This window comes from Vigna umbellata, chromosome 1 (genome assembly GCF_029865625.1).
Source record: "Vigna umbellata cultivar VRB3 chromosome 1, Vumbellata_1.0, whole genome shotgun sequence".
NCBI lineage: Eukaryota > Viridiplantae > Streptophyta > Magnoliopsida > Fabales > Fabaceae > Vigna > Vigna umbellata.
The window spans coordinates 108,079,748-108,102,830 of NC_142165.1; the positions used below are offsets into that span (position 1 = coordinate 108,079,748).

The 23,083-nt window shown below is 32.2% G+C and overlaps 4 protein-coding genes across 7 annotated transcripts; 2 read left to right on the forward strand and 2 right to left on the reverse strand.

Moving 5' to 3' along the window:
• The first annotated feature begins 1,025 nt into the window (after positions 1-1,025).
• Positions 1,026-8,008, forward strand: NSH3 (inosine-uridine preferring nucleoside hydrolase family protein). Its single transcript, XM_088105504.1, has 12 exons — positions 1,026-1,420; positions 2,820-2,999; positions 3,555-3,665; positions 3,751-4,086; positions 4,960-5,136; positions 5,219-5,503; positions 5,615-5,737; positions 5,913-6,110; positions 6,209-6,462; positions 6,767-6,968; positions 7,215-7,520; positions 7,602-8,008. Exons 1-12 carry the CDS (start codon positions 1,259-1,261, stop codon positions 7,890-7,892), a joined length of 2,625 nt encoding a protein of 874 aa, XP_087961630.1. The 5' UTR covers positions 1,026-1,258; the 3' UTR covers positions 7,893-8,008.
• A 1,622-nt stretch (positions 8,009-9,630) lies between these two features.
• Positions 9,631-16,431, forward strand: LOC124847438 (nucleoside hydrolase 3). Of its 4 annotated transcripts, XM_088105500.1 has the most exons (14): positions 9,631-9,761; positions 9,857-9,877; positions 10,125-10,306; positions 11,367-11,546; positions 11,928-12,038; positions 12,139-12,474; positions 13,002-13,178; positions 13,261-13,545; positions 13,657-13,779; positions 13,958-14,155; positions 14,254-14,507; positions 14,870-15,071; positions 15,314-15,619; positions 16,025-16,431. In XM_088105500.1, exons 3-14 carry the CDS (start codon positions 10,145-10,147, stop codon positions 16,346-16,348), a joined length of 2,658 nt encoding a protein of 885 aa, XP_087961626.1. In that variant the 5' UTR covers positions 9,631-9,761; positions 9,857-9,877; positions 10,125-10,144; the 3' UTR covers positions 16,349-16,431. The 4 variants fall into 4 exon arrangements, with proteins under 4 accessions (XP_087961626.1, XP_087961627.1, XP_087961628.1 ...); XM_088105501.1 differs by lacking the exon at positions 9,857-9,877 and having other exon boundaries at positions 9,652-9,761; XM_088105502.1 differs by lacking the exons at positions 9,631-9,761; positions 9,857-9,877; positions 10,125-10,306 and having other exon boundaries at positions 11,406-11,546; positions 12,144-12,474.
• Positions 16,432-18,175: 1,744 nt separating this feature from the next.
• LOC124847435 (histidine-containing phosphotransfer protein 1-like) lies at positions 18,176-19,561 on the reverse strand. The gene is made up of 6 exons (XM_047324925.2): positions 19,368-19,561; positions 19,133-19,263; positions 18,991-19,059; positions 18,681-18,752; positions 18,486-18,558; positions 18,176-18,407 (listed from the first exon to the last, which is right to left on the reverse strand). The coding sequence occupies exons 1-6, from the start codon at positions 19,425-19,427 to the stop codon at positions 18,348-18,350; spliced, it is 465 nt and encodes a 154-aa protein (XP_047180881.1). The 5' UTR covers positions 19,428-19,561; the 3' UTR covers positions 18,176-18,347.
• Positions 19,562-19,596: 35 nt separating this feature from the next.
• Positions 19,597-21,950, reverse strand: LOC124843020 (F-box/kelch-repeat protein At3g06240-like). The gene is made up of 2 exons (XM_047319641.2): positions 19,839-21,950; positions 19,597-19,732 (listed from the first exon to the last, which is right to left on the reverse strand). Exon 1 carries the CDS (start codon positions 21,839-21,841, stop codon positions 20,678-20,680), a length of 1,164 nt encoding a protein of 387 aa, XP_047175597.1. The 5' UTR covers positions 21,842-21,950; the 3' UTR covers positions 19,597-19,732; positions 19,839-20,677.
• Positions 21,951-23,083: the final 1,133 nt, after the last annotated feature.

Sequence of the window (23,083 nt, forward strand, 5' to 3'; positions counted from 1 at the left end):
ATTATCACAAATCTGCAAGCACTGTGATTTAGATTCATCGTTCACAAACCCCGCATATTTGTTTATGCAAACACGGTGTAATGTATAAGTGCAAAATTTATAAAAGTGTACTCGGTCATATAAAATTCTGAAATAAAAAATTAAAATAATATGGTATGATAGTATATCCTTATATTCGAGATTAACCAAAGAGTACAAAAAATGTTTTACTGACTGAGTCTAAACCTTTTTGTCTGCAACTGGTCTTAATACTGCCAATGTCGTACACTGCACTTTTTTCTCTTTCTCTTATTTATTTATTTTTCCAATTTTGCTTTGATGGGATATGTAGTTGTTGGACCAAGTCTTCACATCATAGAGCAAAGTAGACTCACCCATATTACGATGTTAACAAATAAATTTGTCATTATATATATCATACCTTTATGATAATTCATTTAAATGTTTTAATATGTGTGGTTATTTTTAGTATTATGATTATTTTAATTTAAATAAAATAACATAATATTAACATATACTATAATAAATCCCGTACTGCACGAATGAAAAAAAAAATAGCATAAAGACAAACATTAGAGTTGGTGGCTTTGTTTAACGCATGCCGGAAAGTCTATAAGATATAGTTGCTAGTCCAATAAATTTATGACAACTATGAATGTTTTTAAAGAAAAATTGTATACAAAACATCAATATTTGTATTTTAAAATGCTGGAAATTTAAAATATCATACATAACTGAATATAGATTTTGACTTTCTTTCAACCATTAATTGCTATAATAAATATCTCGAGTTTAGATTAATTAACAATTAAATAAATGCTCGAATTAATCAAAACATTAATTAAAGTAATAAGTGGAGAAGCATATTGTGAATAGCGAAACAGTTGAAATAATTTTGTTTAACTGTTACAATAAAGTTTGTTGATTTGAGATTATTGTGAAAATCCGTGTTAAGATTGAAATAATACATGGGTGAGTGAGTAGACTGCACGTAACATGTTTGAATAAAAAAAGGACTATTGAGGTAATGTGACATCGGTCTGAAATTTGAAGGGCTACCTTTTGGTGTGTGCAGTAAAAGTTGAAGTACCAACAAACACGTGGAAGTATAGTTATTTCTCAAATCTGATACTCTCTGTCAAATCCCGTCTCATTTAAACGTGCCAGCTGAGTGTTCATTCCTGAGATATTCAGCTATCTGTTCAGTAACTCCGCTTCTTCAAATTCAAGAATTACAGTTATAGTGTTTGTTTGAAGGATGGTGAGAGTGTGGTTAGCAGTAGCAGTGGTGTTACTGATTGTAGGAAGCTTTGTGGAGGGAAAACCTCGTCGGATTCTGGTGGATACAGATGTAGACACCGACGATTTCTTTGCTCTTCTCTACCTTTTGAAACTCAACACATCACAGTTTAAATTGGAGGTAAGTCTTCTGTCAAATCAATGCAACACATCTCTTTCTTCTTCTGATTTTCTTCTTCTTCGTCACTCATTTTGGAGATCATTCATCTGTTACTTCCTAACCTAAATTCTTCTGTACCAAATCCTTGAAGAGCTTTTTCTTACTGATGAGTTTATTTATTTATTTAATTTTAAATAAAAGAGGCATGCCTTCCCTGTTGTCAACAGCCGTATGCTGCTCGAATGTCTCCACTGTAATTTGGAATTTTCATTTATTCTTAGACGAGAATTCAGATTTTTGGATATTATAATTTTTTTCCACGTCACATCGTATGACTTTTCCGCTTTTCTTATTTGTCTATCACTTTCCGGGATTCATATCACTCCTTTGAAAAACATGGAGGATTGATTTGTAATAGTTTGAAGAAAAAGTGTACGAGAAATGAGGTTTTTTATTTAATGAAAAAGATAATGAATTTGAGTAGGAAGTTTATAGGTACTTGTGATTAATTTAATTGAATTAATCAATGTTAGCACGTTATTTTTAGTATAGGGTTAACGTTAGCATTAGGTGAACTTTTTTAATTATAAATGTTTTTCTGTTTATAAAAAGATAGTTGAGAAAATAAAACAAATTATTTTTTAAATAGATTAATCATTTAAAAAAAATTGTTTACTATTTTTCAATAATATTTTAAAAAAATTAAAGAAAAACCTAACAAATATAATTATTATAAAATATATATTGAATTAGAATGGTAATTTACTAAATAATTCTCACGATTTTTTCCCATATCTTTCAAAACTTTTATTATAAATAATTATGAATCATTTAGGTCAAATACAAATAAGAAAAATTATACTCCGACACATTTCGAAATATTCACTTGAGAATTTTATTTGATAATATGATAATATATATTAGAATTTATATTAAATATAAAATAAATATAATTAAAATATTATAATTTTAAATTATTATATGAATATTTTTTGTTTTTATTGGTGTCAGCATATCACACTCTAGGAATAATTGTCACATGTGATCTCAAAATAATGTCCACGTATCCTCGGAAATTGTAAACCACTCCTAACAAAGAGAACCCGTACCTCGTGAATTCCTTTCCAAACAAATAGCGTTTGATCACTCAAACTAATTGACATTTTGGTAAAACTATATTAGCTATTTTGAATATATTGTGAACCTAGTTCATACAAATTCGTATTTATTGCTTGAAAATTATTAAAGAAGTGATATATATTCAAATGTAAAAATTTATAAACTGAAAAGTAAAAGAAATAAAGATTATATCATACCCTCTTGAAGGAAGTATGAAGGTAAAATATGGTTGGGGAATAATATCGTAATTTGTTTATGAAGGTATTTATTTTTTGTGTGTGTGTGGTGGAAACAATTTTAGGGCATCACCATCAGCGCAAATGCTTGGACGAATGCTGGACATGCTGTTAATCAAATTTACGATCTGCTTTACATGATGGGACGAGATGATGTTGCAGTTGGAGTTGGCGGTGAGGGCGGAATACTAACAGATGGTACCATACTCCCCAACGTTGGTGGATATCTTCCAATCATAGAACAGGTTTCTTACCTTTTGCAAACCTTACTTTTCCCTAAATACGAGGAATATTGTTCACAAGGATAACATAGATAAGTCCGAATCTGCACAACTATCTAGTCGGATGATAAATTACTATAGAAAAAGAGAAAAACTGTGTATATAATAGTATTACTATATTTATATTTGTGTGGTATTGTACGAGATACTTGTATCTTGATTGAGTTTATGTTTCTATTATATTTAATAATCTTATATTATTTAGAGGGGAGATAAAAACAATTTATATATTTTTTATTTATTTATTGAAGTATTTTTTAAAGATAAAACTGCGATAGAGTTTTACTTTTCAAAATAAATAATATCAGAACTGAGAGATTCATGTCAGTTTTGCTTTTAAAAGGTTAATGAATAAGGTATTAAATAAATGATTTGAGTCTTAAGAAATGTGATTACTGGAGATAGAGGTATATATAAATAATTTTAACCTTTTTTTTTAATTTAAAATGGTTAAATTTACATTGAAAAAAAAAACATTTAAATGCATGTGTTTTAAGGATGATTGTTGTCTTGAAACAGGGAATGACAACGGCGGGAGATTGCAGGTACAGGCGCGCCATTCCTGTTGGTCTTGGAGGGCGTTTGGACATTGATGCCAATTATGGTATCAGGAAAGCATTCCTACCACAGGTGTGTAAAATTGAAATTGTACTTATTTAAGGATTAATTATGTTTAGAACATGATTAATTGTGTTTAGAGATTGTGGTAAACTAGGGAAGAAGGAAATACAGTCCAATGCAACAAGCAAGCGCACAGGAAGTGTTGATTGAAAAAATATCTTCTGGTCCCATAACAGTGCTTGTGATCGGAGCACACACGAACATTGGAATCTTCCTAATGAATAATCCACAGCTGAAAAAGAACGTGGAGCGTATCTATATAATGGGTGGGGGCGTAAGGTCAAGCAATCCAACAGGTTGTTGCCCTAAGAATGCTTCATCTTCCTGCGTGCCTCGCCAGTGCGGTGATCGAGGGAACATGTTCACAGACTATAATACTAACCCTTTTGCAGAATTCAATATATTTGGAGATCCTTTTGCAGCATACCAGGTCTGATACACATTTCCATATTCATAAAACCACTTCTTCATTCAAACTGCTTAACATTAACACAAATCTTTTTTAGTAATTAATGCATTCTTCAAATTGCCTATATATAAATATACAAACGTTATATAAATTAACATAAAACTTGCTAATTTTGTTTTTAATTTATAAGGACAAATCAAATATGGAGTAGAATAAAATAGGATATAAGCTGGTTCGGTGTTATTTCTAACTTGAGACAGTTGATTAGTGAATTCGAGACGAAAACACAAAAAATAATGACCACGTTATCTCATTGATTTAAAACTTAAAAATCAAATCGCGGGATGCTTAAAATAAAAATATTTTATATACTTTACAGGTTTTTTAATAGAAAATTAAGAAAAAGAAATATTTTATATAGTTCACGTGAGAAATCATTTTTACTATTTGCATAGTTTATTTTCATTTTTTAATTTTAAAATATAAGTAAAGGAAAAATATAAATATAAAATATGAAAAAAAACTTCTTGCATTTATCAAAACAATTAAATTTAGCATATCAGTATATCCTCAATATAATTATATATATTATCAGTTTTTTCATGTTGTTTACTATCCATATATATCAAATCACTGGACACTCTTTCTTGGATAAAATGATTTTAAATAGGCCTGTTCATTTGTGTATTTCTAAGGATCTGTTTTTCATAATTTAGTACATCTCTTAGAAATTTATAATGTCTTAAAAAGTAAAAATTCAAAAAACTATTTCGACATTTTTTTATAAAGAAGTTAGAAGTGGTATCTTTTTGGGGAGCATTATGTAACCTTTGTTTAGTTGATTGAAGTCATATAAAAAATATGTTGATGACCAGAAAATATGTGGATATTTAGGTGATTCATTCTGGAATTCCTGTCACTCTTGTTCCTCTGGATGCAACAAACACAATCCCTATCACTAAGGAATTCTTTGACGAATTTGAAAAGAGCCAAGACACATACGAGGCACAGTACTGTTTCAAATCCGTGAAAATGTCTCGTGATACTTGGTTTGACGACCAATTCTATTCGGTAATTTCTTAATGAAGCCATGCGTGCCAATTATTAAAGTAAAGTAACTACTCTTCGTCTAATACGAATTCATTGTTGGCAGAGTTATTTCATGTGGGACTCTTTCGCAGCTGGTATAGCAGTCTCAACCATGAGTAAACCCAATAACCATAATGGAGAAAATGAATTTTCTGAAATGAAGTATATGAACATAACTGTTATAACTTCAAACAAACCTTATGGGACATCTGATGGCTCTAACCCTTTCTTTGATGGCCGAAGAGTTCCTAAGTTCAATCTAGAGAAAGCTGGGGTGCATAGTGGCCATGTTCAACAAGGACTTAGAGATCCACTTTGCTTTGTGAAAAATGGGAAAGGTAGATGTCAGGTAATTCTTGCTTTCCCTTTTGGCTTGCAACTTCAATTTGTTACGTCCAATTTCACACGTACATATAGTAAATCTTAACGTGTTATGTACCAAAACATGTTCTATACACAGGATGGTTACACCAAAGAGGTAAGTGGTCCAGACTCAGTGAGGGTACTTGTTGCCACAAAAGCAAAGCCTAACAAGGACGTTGGGAGCAAACTTGACAGAGAATATTTCATAAGCTTCTTGAATGTATAGTACATTTCTTACTATATTGTTCAAACTTCTTTCATGATTTATGAATCACACTGTTTTATCATTCCGTGTTAGGAAAAGTGAATGTTAATTTGTGATCTGACTATATGAACGGATTCTAAAAATGGAAAGTGTATATGAATCTGAATTTTGGTATTCTGTCTAATGAAAGGCTCTGAAGGATCCACAAAATTCAGGGAGGTTTAACTTCACCACACAGTTTCCTTATTACAAAGAAGTAACTTACAAGCCAAATTTTAAAAATAAAACACTGGGGAAACCTGTTGTGTTTGACATGGACATGAGTGCAGGAGATTTTCTTGCTCTATTTTACCTCCTAAAAGTGCCTGTTCAAGTAATCGACCTTAAGGTATTCTTGTTTTTTCATTCTTAATTGTTTATTCGATTTGCACTTAAGTTCTTAAGAATTTCAATATTATGTTGAAATATATACGCAATTGCACTCAGGCAATCATTGTGAGTCCTACTGGATGGACTAATGCAGCAACAATAGATTCCGTCTATGACTTACTGCACATGATGGGTCGTGACGATATCCCAGTTGGTCTTGGAGATGTTTTTGCAATGAATCAATCAGATCCAATATTCGGAGCTGTTGGAGAATGCAAGTATATAAAAGCCATTCCCCATGGAAGTGGGGGGTTACTGGACTCTGACACTCTTTATGGTCTTGCTCGTGATCTACCACGCAGCCCAAGAAGGTGATTTTATGTTACTTTTATGGCTTTGAATGTATTCTATAAACATTAGGCAGAGTGGAATGGACGCTGCTGAAAGTAGAGAAATGATGGAATCTATGTCATGCAAAAATGAACAGTGTTATAATATTTTACTCGAATAGTGTAATATTATGATATTTCATTAAATTCTTGCGTAACCTTTGTTAAGTGTTTCATGCATTTTGTGCCTTTGATAGCTCGTAACAAGGTTATACACTGGCTTGTTCGCACTTAAATATTTTCAGTGTTTGTTACCAGCAACTGGCTAACGCACGAACCATTTCAGGTATACAGCAGAGAACTCGGTGAAGTTTGGAGCTCCTCGAGACACAGATCACCCTGAACTCAGACAACCACTGGCCATGGAAGTTTGGGAGTCTATATTACAAAAAACTAAACCAAAGTCTAAGATTACAGTATTGACTAATGGACCCTTGACTAATCTGGCAAGGGTTGTATCGGTGAAAAACATAAGCTCAAAAATTCAGGTGAGTTATATTATATGTATTTGTTACCATCTATTTGAAATAGTTACGTATATCAGCAAGAACAATTAGCTGCTATGAAAGTGGCTCGAGAGTAACCCCAGAAAAACAAAATTCTAATCATTTTGGAAAAATTACCCAAAAGGAAACATTTGATTCTGCATTTGACATGTTTCCAACGAATGATTAAAATATGCGTATTGTACTAATAGAAGCGGAGCAAGGAATAACAATTCAAAAACGTTGCAGGATGTATATGTAGTTGGGGGACACATTAGCAGCACTGTCAATGGCAAAGGAAATATCTTTTCAGTTCCTTCCAACCAATATGCTGAGTTCAATATGTTCTTGGATCCTTTAGCAGCCAAGACAGTGTTTGAATCAGAAGTTAACATCACACTCATTCCACTCGATACCCAGCGCATAGCAAGTTCGTTTTCAGCCATTATAGGCGAATTGCGTAGAACACCAAGAACACCAGAGGCCGTGTTTTCCGAGCGTCTGCTGTCAAGGCTATACCGTTTAAAGCAATCTCATAGCATATATCGTCATATGGTACAACTTCCTGTCCACAGTCTTTTTCTTTCTAGCTTTGCGCATCTTAACCTCAGAGTTTATGCTTAAACTTGTTTGCAGGGTACGTTCTTGGGAGAAATTCTAGGTGCAGTTGTCTTGGGTGATAGCTATTCAGGTCTTGATCCAAAATTCGAGGAGAAGCCCATTAAAGTCTTGGCTGATGGCAATGAATCAAGTGATGGAAAAGTTGTGGTGAATGAAAGAGGTGGAAAATTAGTGAGAATTTTAAGGAGTGTGGACGCCAAGGCTTACCATAGTTTGTATGCAAACAAGCTTGGTCATAAGGAACAGTCAGCTAAGATAAGTAGCTTTGAGGAACAGCAGAGAAGGTGGAGTCATCCTCACAATTAAAATTAGAGATCATCACTTCACTTTGTTTAGTAAGTGAATTTATTTCTAATTCAATGAGACAATGTATATCATATTCTTAGGCAAATTTCAATCTACTTTTTACTTCTTAATTGCTACTGCGTCCAACTTTGAGCAATGAAGAAAAAAAGAAAGGTGTCTTCGAGGACTACTTTGCATACTTTAAATTATCATACAATATGTATCCCTTAAAGAAAAATGGTTTATTGAAACTTAACTACCTTATCAGAAATAACTATATATATATATATATATATATATATATATATATATATATATATATATATATATTACAGAATACTATTTATTAATTGTCACGTTATAATACTAGGAGTGATTTGAAAGCATCATATCTTTTCAGGATTCCCATTATATTGAATACCAATTTAAGAAAAATTTCAGCTTTTCTTCCCACTTTCATATTCCAAAATAAAGTAACTTTATATCTGCAATAAAGAATGTAACTTTGCTACATTTACCACATAATGATAGCATTGTCACTAATCTAGGATCTTGCCCCACCCAAATACTCCAAACACTTTACCTGGTTTACTTGCATAGAATCAACCTGAGGAAGTCTAACAAAATACAATGTAATGAATACTAACCACCCTTGAAACTGATTTAACTTCTCTGTATCAATTTAAAAGGGGTTTGATAAGGTTTATATTCCATTCCCTTAAAAGAGAAAAAGATATTTGTCACTTACCTTTTTAAATGTTTTTTTTTTCATCAGGTTATGTTAAATATAGATTTACAACCCGTTTTTGAATAGAAATAATTTTAGTTCTCTTAATATCAAAGGGGATTGAAGAATTTAAACATCTAATAATAATATATCGATTGTACAATTTGATGCACAAAATTTGTCTCCCAAGGTAGACAAGAAAAAGTTAAAGAGAAGGTCTTGTTATGAACTAGATAAAAAGGAACATATATCTGTTTATGAAAATCCATACTCCACCAAATAAAAAGAATGCATAGATTACAAATCAGAATTAAACAAAATGTTTTTCAGTTAAAGTTTTTGTTATCATTCCCTTATCAGTGTTTCGAGCTTATTCTTGACACGGCACTACTTTTCTTTTACCTAGTGAGTAGAGAACAACAAAGATAATTTTTTATAATAATAAATATTATTCGTTTTAAGTAAGTCTTTTACAGATTTGCTTTTATATTATTTTAAAAAACTTTTTACTATTGAAAATATTATATATATATATATATATATATATATATATATATATATATATATATATAAATTTATATTTATTTTTTATTTTGTTTAATGTGAAATTCTGTTTGTATTTTAACATTATAAAGATAAATAAGTTTCTGACAGAAATTGAAGAAAGCAATGCAACAATTAGTTATTTGATAAAGTAAAAAAAGAAAATGAGATTGTATAAATTAAAGAAAAGATGGTAAAAAATAAAGAAATTATTTTAAAAAAATTATAGGTTTAATTAATTAAAAAATATTTTAATCATCAAAGTAAAATAATTATCATTTTATCTTATTGATAAAAATAAGTTAAAATAAATATTAATAAATAAAAGTTACATTAAAATGAAATATGAATTATTATTTAAAATAAAAATAATTAAAGTTATAAAATTATATTAAAATAAGGGGGGAAAAGTTGTAAAAGAAAAAAAGCAAACACAAATTTAGTGGGTATGAGGATATTTAAAAAGTTTATTAGGGGAGAGAGAACACTGAGGAAGGTATGATTGTGATCCCTTCTCTCTAATTCTTTCCTCTGCAGTCTTTGACGTTTCCTTTGTAGTTTTCTTTGTGCATCTGGTCTCTGTAATTTTTGCTACCTTGTCAGTAGCCATCACTCCCACTGTAAGAAACTCTTGAGAAACAATGCATATTACAGAGCATACCGTTTATTTATTCTATTTCTGATCTCCCCTGTTTTGAATCCACACCCATTACAGTTGCAAACTCGCATAGCAAAGGTAAGGTCATTGAAAAGCCTCTCGGAATCTTCAAAGAAAAAAAGACACAACTTCAAACACAAAGTTCGGGTTGTTGTCATCTTTTAGCTGCTGTAGTTGTAGAAAACAAGACCCACAAAACAACCCAAGATTTAATCGCCAATTTACTGCATAAGGATTTGGTGTGCAAGCGGTGCTATTTCTTTCCTCAAATTCAACTATCTGTTTGGTAATGGTACTCTGCTTCTTCAAATTGAAAAAATTGCAGGTATAGTGTTTGTTTGAAGGATGGTGAGAATGTTGGTAGCAGTAGCAGTGGTGTTGTTGATTGTAGGAGGCTGTGTGGAGGGAAAGCCTCATCGGATTCTGGTGGATACAGATGTTGGCACTGATGATTTATTTGCTCTTCTCTATCTTATGAAACTCAACACATCACAGTTTAAATTGGAGGTAAGTCTTCTATCAAATTAATATAACACATCTCTTTCTTCTTCTGATTTTTTCCCTCCTTTGTGAATCATTTCATTCATTTTTTCTCAACCTAAATACTAATACTTCTTTTGTACCAAATTATTCAAGAGTCTTTTATTACCAAAATAAAAGCTTATTGATGAGTTTTTGTTTTTTTAATTTAATTTTAGATAGAACAGGCATGCCTTCCCAGTTATCGATAGTCTTAGACGTGGCGTGCGAGAATTTTTATCTATTCTGACCCAATGATTCAGATTGTTGGATATTTAAATATATATTTTTTTTCAGGTCACGTTATATACTATTTTTTACTTTCTTATTTGTCTATATCTTTCCAATGGTTTACTTTACTCCTTTGTTTGGCAGGGAGTATAAAATATGAATGATTGATTTGTAATAATTTGAATAAAAGAGGATGGAAGTATTTTGACGGATTGGTTTTATACCTTTTTTTTTTTGTTATAAAAGTAGTTGAGAAAATAAAAATAAATTATTTCTTAAATATATTAATATTTAAAAATATGATTTAATAACTCTAATAATATTTATAAGAAAAATAAAACTAACAAATATAAATATTTTTTTAAAAATAAATATTGAATATGAGAGTAAATTATTGCACAAAATCACTATTTTCTTCCCACCTTATTGTGCGTGCTCTCTTTCAAAATTTCCTATAAATCAGCACAAATCCTCCCAAAAAACCTAAATCCAATACACACACAACCCTCACAAATAATATGAAATCAATTCCCGGAAAGCCCTCCTATATTGTAAACTAGTACCAAACAGATGATACATTTCTTGAATTCCTTTCCAAATAAAGTAGTATTTTGTCAAGTACTACTTTATTGATCACTGAAATTAATTGACATTTTGGTGATTTATATTTAAGTATAAGTAATAAACTAAAAAGTAAAAGAAAGAAAGATTATATTATATCCTCTTGAAGGAAGTATTAGGGTGAAATATGGTTTGAAAATAATTTCCTAATTTGTTTATGAACTAGTTATGAAGGTATTTTTTGTGTCATTTTCAGGCAATTACCATTAGTGCAAATGCTTGGACCAGTGCTGGACATGGTGTTAATCAAATTTATGATTTGCTATACATGATGGATCGAGATGATGTTGCAGTTGGAGTTGGCGGTGAGGGTGGAATACTCCCAAATGGTACCATACTCCCTAACGTTGGTGGATATCTTCCCATCATAGAACAGGTTTCTTACCTAATATTATATCATTTCTTTACCGTTTGCAAAGCTTAAGTTTTCTTAAATACCTGGAATATTGTTGATAAGGAAAACATAGTTAAGTCAGAATTTTCTCAACTGTCACAGTTATATTTAAGATGACAAATCATATAAAAAAGAAAAATGTGTTTGTAAATCTAATGGCTACACTTCATCTCGGTTGATACAGTAAAATTATATTTGCAGTATTATCTACTTGGAGTTGAGAGTTTCAAGATAGTATATATGAGACTACTAGGTGTAGTTAGAAAAACTTTTGGATTATTTAAAATGGTTCAAATTATATATTATATGGAAAAAGTGAATTTATGTGCATGTGTTTTAAGGATTATTATTCTCTTGAATCAGGGAATGACAACAGTTGGAGATTGCAGGTACAGGCGAGCCATTCCTATTGCTGTTGGAGGGCGTTTGGACAATGATGCCAATTATGGTATCAGGAAAGCTTTCCTACCACAGGTGTGTAAAATTCAAATCGTACTTATTTAAGGATTTATTATGTTTAGAACATGATTAATTGTGTTTAGAGATTTGGTTGATAATTGTATGACGAAATAAGGGAAGAAGGAAATACAGTCCAATGCAACAAGCAAGCGCACAGGAAGTGTTGATTGAAAAAATATCTTCTGGTCCGATAACAGTGCTTGTGATTGGAGCACACACGAACATTGGAATCTTTCTAATGAATAACCCACATCTGAAGAAAAATGTGGAGCGTATCTATATAATGGGTGGGGGCGTAAGGTCAAGCAATCCAACAGGTTGTTGCCCTAAGAATGCTTCATCTTCCTGCGTGCCTCGCCAGTGCGGTGATCGGGGGAACATATTCACAGACTATAATACTAACCCTTTTGCAGAATTCAATATATTTGGAGATCCTTTTGCAGCATACCAGGTCAGATACACATTTCCATATGCATAAAACCACTTCTTCATTCAAACTGTTTAACATTAACACAAACTTTTTTAGTAATTAATGCATTCTTCAAAGTTGCCTATATATAAATATGCAAACATTATATATGCTACTTTTTCTTTTAACTCTTTATACTCATTTTTATTTATTTTTTATAAAAATCAGAATTCTTCATTATTTATATTAAATAGTAATGTAAATAATATTTCATTATTTTTTAAGTTTTTATTGTAATTTTTATTCTTAAAAAGTGTATTTCAAACCTAACTTAATTTTACAATTACAAAATCGACTTTTATAACGAAGTTTACACATATTTACATACAGTATGAAATCATATATGGTGTTTAACTTTGTTTATTATACCTACTTAAGAACATAAACTCACATTAGAAATTTATAACTGTAAAATTTTTTTTATAGATAAGTCTGAAGTGGTATCATTTATGGAGGAGCATTATATAAACTTTATTTAGTTGATTATAAAAAAATATGTGGATATTTAGGTGATTCATTCTGGAATTCCTGTCACTCTTGTTCCTCTGGATGCAACAAACACAATCCCTATCACTAAGGAATTCTTTGACGAATTTGAAAAGAGCCAAGACACATACGAGGCACAGTACTGTTTCAAATCCTTGAAAATGGCTCGTGATACTTGGTTTGACGACCAATTCTATTCGGTAATTTCTTAATGAAGCCATGCGTGCCAATTATTAAAGTAAAGTAACTACTCTTCGTCTAATACGAATTCATTGTTGGCAGAGTTATTTCATGTGGGACTCTTTCGCAGCTGGTATAGCAGTCTCGACCATGAGTAAACCCAATAACCATAATGGAGAAAATGAATTTGCTGAAATGAAGTATATGAACATAACTGTTATAACTTCAAACAAACCTTATGGGGCATCTGATGGCTCTAACCCTTTCTTTGATGGCCGAAGAGTTCCTAAGTTCAATCTAGAGAAAGGTGGGGTGCATAGTGGTCATGTTCAACAAGGGCTTAGAGATCCACTTTGCTTTGTGAAAAATGTGAAAGGTAGATGTCAGGTGATTGTTACTTTCCCTTTTGGATTGCATCTTCAATTTGTTACGTACACTTTCACACGTACATATAGTAAATGTTAACTTGTTATGTACCGAAACATGTTCTATACACAGGATGGTTACACAAAAGAGGTAAGTGGTCCAGACTCAGTGAGGGTACTTGTTGCCACAAAAGCAAAGCCTAACAAGGACGTAAAGAGCAAACTTGACAGAGAATATTTCATAAACTTCTTGAATGTATGGTAAATTTTTTATTATATTCTTCAATCTTCTTTCAAAATTTATGAATCACACTGTTTTATCATGGCGTGTAAGGAAAACTGAATATTAATCATTTGTGCTCTGACCATATGAACGGATTCTTAAAATGGACAAGTGTATATGAATCTGACTTTTGTATTGTGTCGAATGAAAGGTTATGAAGGATCCACAAAATTCAGGGAGGTTCAACTTCACCACACAGTTTCCTTATTACAATGAAGTAACTTACAAGCCAAATTTTCAAAATAAAACACTGGGGAAAACTGTTGTGTTTGACATGGACATGAGTGCAGGAGATTTTCTTGCTCTATTTTACCTCCTAAAAGTGCCTGTTCAAGTAATCGACCTTAAGGTATCCTTATGTTTTCATTGTTAGTTGTTTATCTGATCTACACTTAAATTCTTAAGAAGTTTAATATTATGTTGAAATTTATACACAATTGCACTCAGGCAATCATCGTGAGTCCTACTGGATGGACTAATGCAGCAACAATAGATTCCATCTATGACTTACTGCACATGATGGGTCGTGACGATATCCCAGTTGGTCTTGGAGATGTTTTTGCAATAGATCAACCAGATCCAGTATTTGAAGCTGTTGGAGAATGCAAGTATATAAAAGCCATTCCCCATGGAAATGGGGGATTACTGGACTCTGATACTCTTTATGGTCTTGCTCGTGATCTGCCACGCAGCCCACGAAGGTGATTTTCAATTACTTTTATGGCTTGGAATGTATTGTTTATCAGCATTAGAATGCATCAGAGGTTAGTGAAATCATCTAGGCCAAGTGGAATGGAAGCTGCTATTGAAAGTAGAGAAATAACGAAATATGTGTCATGCAGAAATGAACCGTGTTATTTGGGTTACACTATGTTGAAAGAATTACTTTTCTTGAATAGAGTATTATTATTATATTTCATTCAATTGTTGCGTAACCTTTCTTAAGTGTGTCGTGCATTTTGTAACTTGGATACCTTGTAACAAGGTTATATATTAGTTTGCTCGCACTTAAATATTTCCAGTTTTTGTTTCGAGCAACTGGCTAACACACGTACCATTTCAGGTATACAGCTGAGAATTCTGTGAAATTTGGAGCTCCCCGGGATACAGATCACCCTGAACTCAGACAACCACTGGCCATGGAAGTTTGGGAGTCTATATTACAAAAAACTAATCCAGGGTCTAAGATTACAGTGCTGACGAATGGACCCTTGACTAACCTGGCAAAGGTTGTATCGATGAAAAACATAAGCTCAAGAATTCAGGCGAGTTATAGTATGTATTAGTTATCATCTATTTGAAATAGCTGCATATATCAACAAGAACAATTACCTACTGTAGAAGTGCCTTGAGAGTAACCCCTAGAAAAAAAGTTCTAGTCATTTTGGTAATATTAGCTAAAAGGAAGCATTTGATTCTGCATTTAACAGTTTTCCTCGAATGATTAAGATATCTGTATTGTACTGATAGCATCATAAAAAGGAATAACAATTCTAAAATGTCGCAGGATGTATATGTCGTTGGTGGACACATTAGCAGCACTGTTAAAGACAAAGGAAATATATTTTCAGTTCCTTCCAACCAATATGCTGAGTTCAACATGTTCTTGGATCCTTTAGCAGCCAGGATAGTGTTTGAATCAGAAGTTAATGTCACACTCATTCCACTCAATACCCAGCGCAAATCAAGTTCGTTTTCAGCCTTTATAGGCGAGTTGCGTAGGACACCAAGAACACCAGAGGCTGTGTTTTCCGAACGTCTGCTGTCACGGCTATACCATTTAAAGCAATCTCATAGCATGTATCAGCATATGGTATAACTTTCAGCCCACAGTTTTTTTCTTTCTAGTTTTTCACATCTTAATCTCAGAATTTATGGTTAACCTCTCTAAATGTGTGACACAAAAAGGAGAATAATCAACTTTAGATTCGTTTTAACAATGCCCCTTAAGAAACAAGATGATTCCCGCTTAGTTCTTATAGGAATATTTGTTTATTCTTGTTTTTATTGCAAGACCGCTAAATACAAGAACTAAACATAAAAAAAAAATTAGTATATAAGACTAAAATATTGAGGATTTAGGTATAAGGATTAAGAAAAATGTTGGTGCTGATGTAGGAACCAAACGATTGATAAAACGTTAAGAAATTGCATTAGAAAAAGTAGATTAGATAGGATTAGTTGTTGTTTCCACTGTTTAAGTCCTTTGTGTTTGCAGGGCACGTTCTTGGGAGAAATTCTAGGCGCAGTTGTCTTGGGTGATAGCTATTCAGGTCTTGATCCAAAATTTGAGGAGAAGCTCATTAAAGTCTTGGCTGATGGTAATGAATGGAGTGATGGAAAAGTTGTGGTGGATGAAAAAGATGGAAAATTAGTGAGAATTTTAACGACTGTGGATGCCAAAGCTTACTATAAATTGTATGCAAACAAGCTTGGCCATGAGGAACAGTCAGCTAAGATAGGGAGTTTTGAGGAACAACGGAGAAGATGGAGTCATCCTCAGTTTAAATTAGAGATCATTACTTCACTGTTTACTAAGTGAAATTTAAACATAACTTCATCTCAATAATTAACGTGAAAACTTAAACAAATTTCAATCTAGTTTTTACATCAATTGTTTCTTGATTGCTACCCTTCAACTTTGAGTAATGAAGAAAAAAGAAAGAAAGGCGTCTTCAAAGAGTAATTTGTCTCTTAATGCTCTAACTCATAAAATATGAATTATAAGATAAATTAATTTTATTTAGTAAAATAACTATATATCCCTTAAGAAAACATGATTTGTTGAAATTTAACTTGTTCATTAATAGCGACTGTCAAACTATGAAGATGAGGCATGCTCATAAATGGTGTGTCTCATGTCTAAGACGTATCAGACACCAACATGCCCATACTAGTAGTAAGACACACATTGAAGAAGTGTCTAATTTGAGAAAAAAAAATTTCTAATATAATTTTGATAATTTTTTCTAACTAGAAATGCAATTATTTCTCAAAAATCTTGTAAACTTGCAAATTTATTACATAAGTTTTTATTATGATTATAAAAATAAAAAATAAATTTTATTATTTTTTAATATTAAACAAATTGATTATATTTATTTTTGTGTTAATGAATAATGTGTTTAGATTATTATATTTGACTAATTTTGTTCGTAGATAATTTTAAGGATTTAAAGACATAATAATCTAATATATAAATCCATGTTCTCGTGATCTGCATTTTGTAGACTACATGGCTCAAAGTATATGTGTCGTGTATAGTGTTTGTCTGTATTCGTGTTACATAACTACCAAATCTTCGTCCTTCAATTTCAGATTAATAAGAATTTAGTAACCTTTAACCTTTGATTTCTGAACAGGTATACCAATTGTGGGATAACTTGTAGTATAACTTCAGTAGTTGAAGCAAATGCAGTCTAAAATAGAGATCTAAGTGCAATCAGAAAAGTATACGAAGGATTACAGAACCATCATACTCTATAGTTATATTACTAAAATCATTAAATTTTTCATTTGCTAAAACGTCTGAGATGGGATGTTTTCAATAAACAGTTCTATAACCAAATACACTTCTATAAACCAAAAAGTATACAGTTTTATCCAGTAAAGTTTAATACCTATTCATGCACTATTTTAATTTTTATCCTCAAAGTTCTAATAAAATTATTTATTCTTAATATAAATTATGTATTCCCACATTAGGTTTGAGACACGGATAATACCATATCATTGATCTGACCAGTGAAGCATCATATCTTTTTAGGATTCCCCTTATCTTGAACACCAATTTAAAAGAATTTTCAGCTGTCCCTCCCAAGTTTCATATTCCAAAATAAAGTAACTTTATATCTGCACAATCTTCAACCACTATATTTTTTAACTCACAAGTGAATGTGCCAACTAATAACTTATGCTACATTTTCCAAATAATGACAACATTGTCACTAATCTAGGATCTTGCCCCACCCAAATATTCCAAACACTTTACCTGGTCTTACTTTCATAAAATCAATCAAAGGAAATCTAACAAAAGTCGATGTAACCAATAATTACCACAAAACCACTTGCTACTCCAAAAAAAACCCCACCTTACCTCATTTCCACTCTTGAAACTGGTTTAACTTGTCTATATCAATTCAAGGTGTTTGATAAGGTTTGTATTCTATTCCATTAAAAGAGAAAAGATATCTTTCACTTACATTTTTTAATGCGTTACTTTTTTCATCAGACTAAGTTAAATATAGATTTATAATCCATTTTTTAATAGAAATAATTTTTGTTTTCTTAATACCAATATGGATTCAAGAATTTAAACATCTAATAGCACAATTTGATGCACAAAATGTCTCCCTAGGTAGACAAGAAAAAAAGAAAGAGAAGATCTTATTGTGGAAACAGTCAAACTAGATAGAAAGGAACTTATATCTGTTTATGAAAACCCATACATTCATCAGACACACAACATTAAAGAGAATTTTCACCAAAACAAGTGGATCACAAAATACTCTCCTTTCCCTTCTCTACAATTTCACACATCCTTAGAAACTAAATTCCATCACTGGAATTGATCCACCAGCTGCCACTATCTGTTGCTCAAGCTGCAAAAGAAAAAGAACACAAATTACAAATCTGAATTAGACAGAATGTTCTTCAGCTAGAGTTTTTGTTACCGTTACCCTGATCAATGTTTCAAGCTTATTCTTGACATGACAGTACTCTTGCTTTACTTGTTGCAGACAACTGAGGCACCTGCAGCAATTATAATATATAAAATTGTGACAAGAGATAGAAATTTTGCTTTCTTGATGTTTACTCTTCACGAGTCTAAAAATTTCAGAAATGAAAAAGTTGTACAAAGATAAATAACTTACGCGTCTATGTTCTGTTCCTCACAGAAGTTGCGGAAAGCAATGCAACAATTCTTTACCCTCTGAGCGCCTATGCTGTGGCCAGACAGAAAATTTGTCTCAGCCAAAGTTTATAACAGAAACGAATTGTCACCACCTCTTTTTTCTACTAAGGCTAATATCTAAAATCCATAGTCTGTTAGTATGTTACTCGAATTCTTCATGAATCAACAAGAACACTGATATTGCAAAACAAAGAAGACAATTTAATTGCTCAAACAGTTTTCTTTTTGTTCAGATTCTTACGGTTGGGTCCATGGAAAAGTGATAATACCTTGAGCTGCTACCCTTCAGCTGGTGAACATGAGCATCAACTTTTTTGAAGTCAATAGTTTTCTGTTCTCTGCAAAAGAAGGTGGATGATCATTCAGTTTTCCTAAGGCACTAAGGGGAGGGTTAGAAGGTAGCAAACTTACAGAGAAAAGGTAAGGTCATTGAGAAGCCTCTCAGAATCTTCAAAGAAAAGAGACACAACTTCAACTACAAAGTCCGGGTTGTTCTCATCTTGTAGCTGCTGAAGTTGTAGAAATTGACCATCCAAGAAGCCCTTCTCTCACCACATGTAAGAAAACAAGAGCCACAAAATCAGCTACTGAAAACAACCACAGAATTAATTGTGAATTTATTGCACACACTGTTTATCTGCCTTACCTCCAAGAATAAGGATTTGGTGTAGTCCAAGTACTGCCTCTGCATCTGATCCACCTCCATGTTTTGCCTTTGGCCCTCGCACAACACAAGCTACTACTTTTTGTTATGTTATAAGATACTACTTATTGTTACTGCTCAATATAAGAGAAGTGTACACGAATAAATAATGCAGAAATTGAAAGAGATTTTTGAGAAATAGTGGTGCAAATCTAAGGTCTAGTTGCTGTTAGTGCACGTCTACCATCTCTTTCTGCTTGGCCCGTATAGTCTTTTATTCCTTCCAAGTCTTTTGCTTTCTTGCAGAATCAACGACCCCACCACCTTTTATCTCTGTATATCATTTCTATCCGTAATCTTTCATAGTTCTGATTTCATCATATTCGTATTTTACAATAATTAATAAATCAGACAATTTGGATTTTGATGATTTATCAGAATTAAGACAAATTTCAAGACTTGACAAACACATACAAGGATATAAAGTTCTAACTTCTTGATGGAATAAGTTCATCCAAACTTTATGACTCAAGAAAGATGAAGACTTCCAGATGGATTGGTGGTTAGGGAAGCTTCACGGTGATAAGAATATTGTGCACATAGTGGGTTTGATTTGGTGAGATGGTGGTGTTGAGAATTCAAGTATAAGTATAAGTTTCATATTGGATAAAAATGTGAAAATAGAACCGTGTATAAAGATGAAAACACATTAATATTTTATCTTAAGGTTTTGGAGGAAGAACGGTCTCGATCCTTATGTGATTGGAGTCCATCCTTAACCCAATCTAACCAAAACTTATGCTACTAGATATGGGTTTGGGCTTGGGCCCACCTTTCATATCATAGTCAGTTACTCATGTCTTGGAGGGGCATCTCAAGGTAATGTATCTTTAAAGCGGGAAAGAGTAACTGGTACATTTTTTGCAAACTGTTTATAATTCAGAAATTTGTACAAACTTCATGTTCCTAATTGTGAATTTATAGCAAACTATTTACTCTAAAATACATGAAGTTTTTCTAAAAGTCTTCATTAAAGTAATGGTAAGTTATGCATTAATGCACACAAAAGTACATGGAAATGATTGCCTTCTCATGTAGCTTACACTAAATTGAACATCACCATTATCGGTAACATTGTATCTATGAACTGCGTCAACAATCAACTTATTGTCGGCATTCAAAGCTTGGCCACATATCGTGCCAGCAAAACAAAATAACAGCATGATGAAAAGCTGTTTCACCATTCAGCCTTTTACCTTTTCATGCTTTATTACAGCAGAAGAATTTTGTTCACCATGCACAGAAGAATTTGATTACAGTAGAGACTCTATATACACAGCCACCTGCAATCTATATGGACTGAAACAGGATCGCCTCTGTGACAAGAGTGTAACTAGATTCTCTTTGTAGACAGCCACCTCGGATGTATATGAACTGCTCCAATATCTCTGCTCTTGCACCTTTCCCTTGTCACTACATTTTGCCAATCCAGTACTCCCATCTATCCCAACAATATCATTACATTTTGTAGAGCAAATTGGAGAGAAGTATTTAGTGGGAATGTCATCAACAGACACAACAATAGTCTTAGTCCAAGATGAGTGATCTTTGTATTCTTCCATCACCCATAATTCTGCTGGAGAGCAACACCCTACAACACATAGACTGGGAATTTTTCCAAGTACCACCAAATCAAAAGTGTTATAGTCCCACTCAAAGTCACGTGGAAGAGATATCTCTGAAAAACTCCTTTTTCTTAAATCAAAGACAACAATAACATTCTTTCCTAAATCATAACGATCAACCAGCCAATGAAGAGCACCGTTGAAGAGCAACCCAACTTTGATATCATTAAAGCAGTTCAAATACGAGAAATTAATGCCCTCAATCTCTTTCCACGCATTAGCTCTTACAGAGAAAATTTCGACACGGTTAGCACTAACACATGAGAATGCCATGCGCAACACTTTCACCACCAAGTAGTCATCTGTTGACGGATCATACCCAAAACCGAAGAGAAATGTCAGAAGCATAGGATCCTTGGGCATAATAGGTGAGGAAGATAGTTGTTTGTGGACCCCAGTGGACGGATTCCACATCCAGAGACTTTGACAACACTCCAAAAGTACGAAACCCCTGCAGGAACCTCGGATTCGGACATCATAAGGTTTTGGGGGCAAAAAGTTGAGGTTTAATACAGCAGAAGCAGAGTCATCATAAAGGGGTGCATTGAAGTCTATGGATCGGACTTCCATAGCTGAAGGCTCGAAGAACACAAGTCTCTCTGTTCGTGTGGCAGTTTGTTCAAAATGTGACAGAGAAAAGTGTGAATCAGAGATAAGGGAGAGCCATGACTTACACACACACTTGAAACGAACAAGAGACTTGACCGGCAACCTTAACAAGATTTGAATGATCAATTCTTGTGGCAAATGTCGGGTATTCTTTGTTCTACGACTATGACAGTATGTCTTCATTTTAGGACACTTGATTAGCACAACTCAGCAGATACACACACACACACATATATATATATATAGAGAGAGAGAGAGAGAGAGATGATCATAGTTGTATTCCTTCTCTTGTACTCTTTCTATGCTTCTGCATTCATTGTTGAGTACTCTTTCTGTCTCACCCCTTCATCCTTTGACTTTTGACAGATGCTCTCAACTAAAAACCTTTTTTTTTTCAAAGTCCTGCATCCACTAACGGTTTAATTAATAATTATTGCATTATAAATTTGTTTATTTGTTAATAATTGAATAAGAATATTTTTAAAAATCTTCTTAATTATATTTCAAACACTGATGACTTCTCTTAATCCAACCATATAAGGGATTGACATTACTTTTTACCCAAAATGTGAATGGGTCTTTCACCTTTATACAGTACTCTGCTTTTTCATTTATATTCAATGTAAAACTTGGACTCACACTTATATTCCTAATAAGTATAAGTGACTATCAAGTATTTATTAAAAAATACTAGTTATATTTATAGAAATAACGTGAAAAAATTGACTTATTATTTTATAATACTCACCTAAAATATATAATAATAAAATATTTAATAATAACATGATATCACATCATGAATAATAACCATTTATTGAGATTAGCTAAAACATAATGATACATGAGTATTGTTACAGTAAAAGTAGATTTGAGGTGTTTCAAAATCTAAGAGGCTTAAATATGTCTATTGGATCAAATATAAACAATGTTAAATGCGCATGATAATTTTCTTATGTTGAATGTTTACTTATTCTAGTTTGTGATATTTCATTTCTTGATACATTACATTAAAATTGCTTATTGAAATTTTGTTGCTATTGTTCCTTATTTCCTTCTCTAGTTAAGTTTCCACGCTGCTTCATTGTCAACTACTGTTTAGTGGGAGCATCTCGAACAAATAGATGTTGAAAGATCAACTAAGCAGGCATATTTATGATTTAGTATTTTTTTTTTAAGAAAATTCTCCACTAGTTGTATTTTTAGTTACATTTTTTTATGAGTTTAATAGACATGTAGTATTAAAATCAATTTTTTTACATTATCAATTAATTAAAATAATATAATGTTTACAGTAAATATTATAAAAAGATTAAAAAAATACGGATATAATACAATAATTCTACTATTTTATTATAAATGTGAGTGTTATTTAGTTAAATATCTTTTATGGAAATTTCATTGTGGGAAATCTTTTTATTGTCTTTC

Excerpts from the sequence above, each read along its gene's own strand:
- NSH3 (XM_088105504.1), top strand. The coding sequence starts at position 1,259 with ATGGTGAGAGTGTGGTTAGCAGTAGCAGTGGTGTTACTGATTGTAGGA. Across the intron at positions 1,421-2,819 it reads CATCACAGTTTAAATTGGAG|GGCATCACCATCAGCGCAAA; the intron begins GTAAGTCTTCTG and ends AAACAATTTTAG. Across the intron at positions 7,521-7,601 it reads ATAGCATATATCGTCATATG|GGTACGTTCTTGGGAGAAAT; the intron begins GTACAACTTCCT and ends ACTTGTTTGCAG.
- LOC124843020 (XM_047319641.2), bottom strand. The coding sequence starts at position 21,841 with ATGAAGACATACTGTCATAGTCGTAGAACAAAGAATACCCGACATTTG.
- LOC124847438 (XM_088105500.1), top strand. The coding sequence starts at position 10,145 with ATGGTGAGAATGTTGGTAGCAGTAGCAGTGGTGTTGTTGATTGTAGGA. Across the intron at positions 11,547-11,927 it reads ATCTTCCCATCATAGAACAG|GGAATGACAACAGTTGGAGA; the intron begins GTTTCTTACCTA and ends CTCTTGAATCAG. Across the intron at positions 12,475-13,001 it reads ATCCTTTTGCAGCATACCAG|GTGATTCATTCTGGAATTCC; the intron begins GTCAGATACACA and ends GTGGATATTTAG.
- LOC124847435 (XM_047324925.2), bottom strand. The coding sequence starts at position 19,427 with ATGGAGGTGGATCAGATGCAGAGGCAGTACTTGGACTACACCAAATCC. Across the intron at positions 19,264-19,367 it reads CCAAATCCTTATTCTTGGAG|GGCTTCTTGGATGGTCAATT; the intron begins GTAAGGCAGATA and ends TGGTGAGAGAAG. Across the intron at positions 19,060-19,132 it reads AATGACCTTACCTTTTCTCT|AGAACAGAAAACTATTGACT; the intron begins GTAAGTTTGCTA and ends CTTCTTTTGCAG.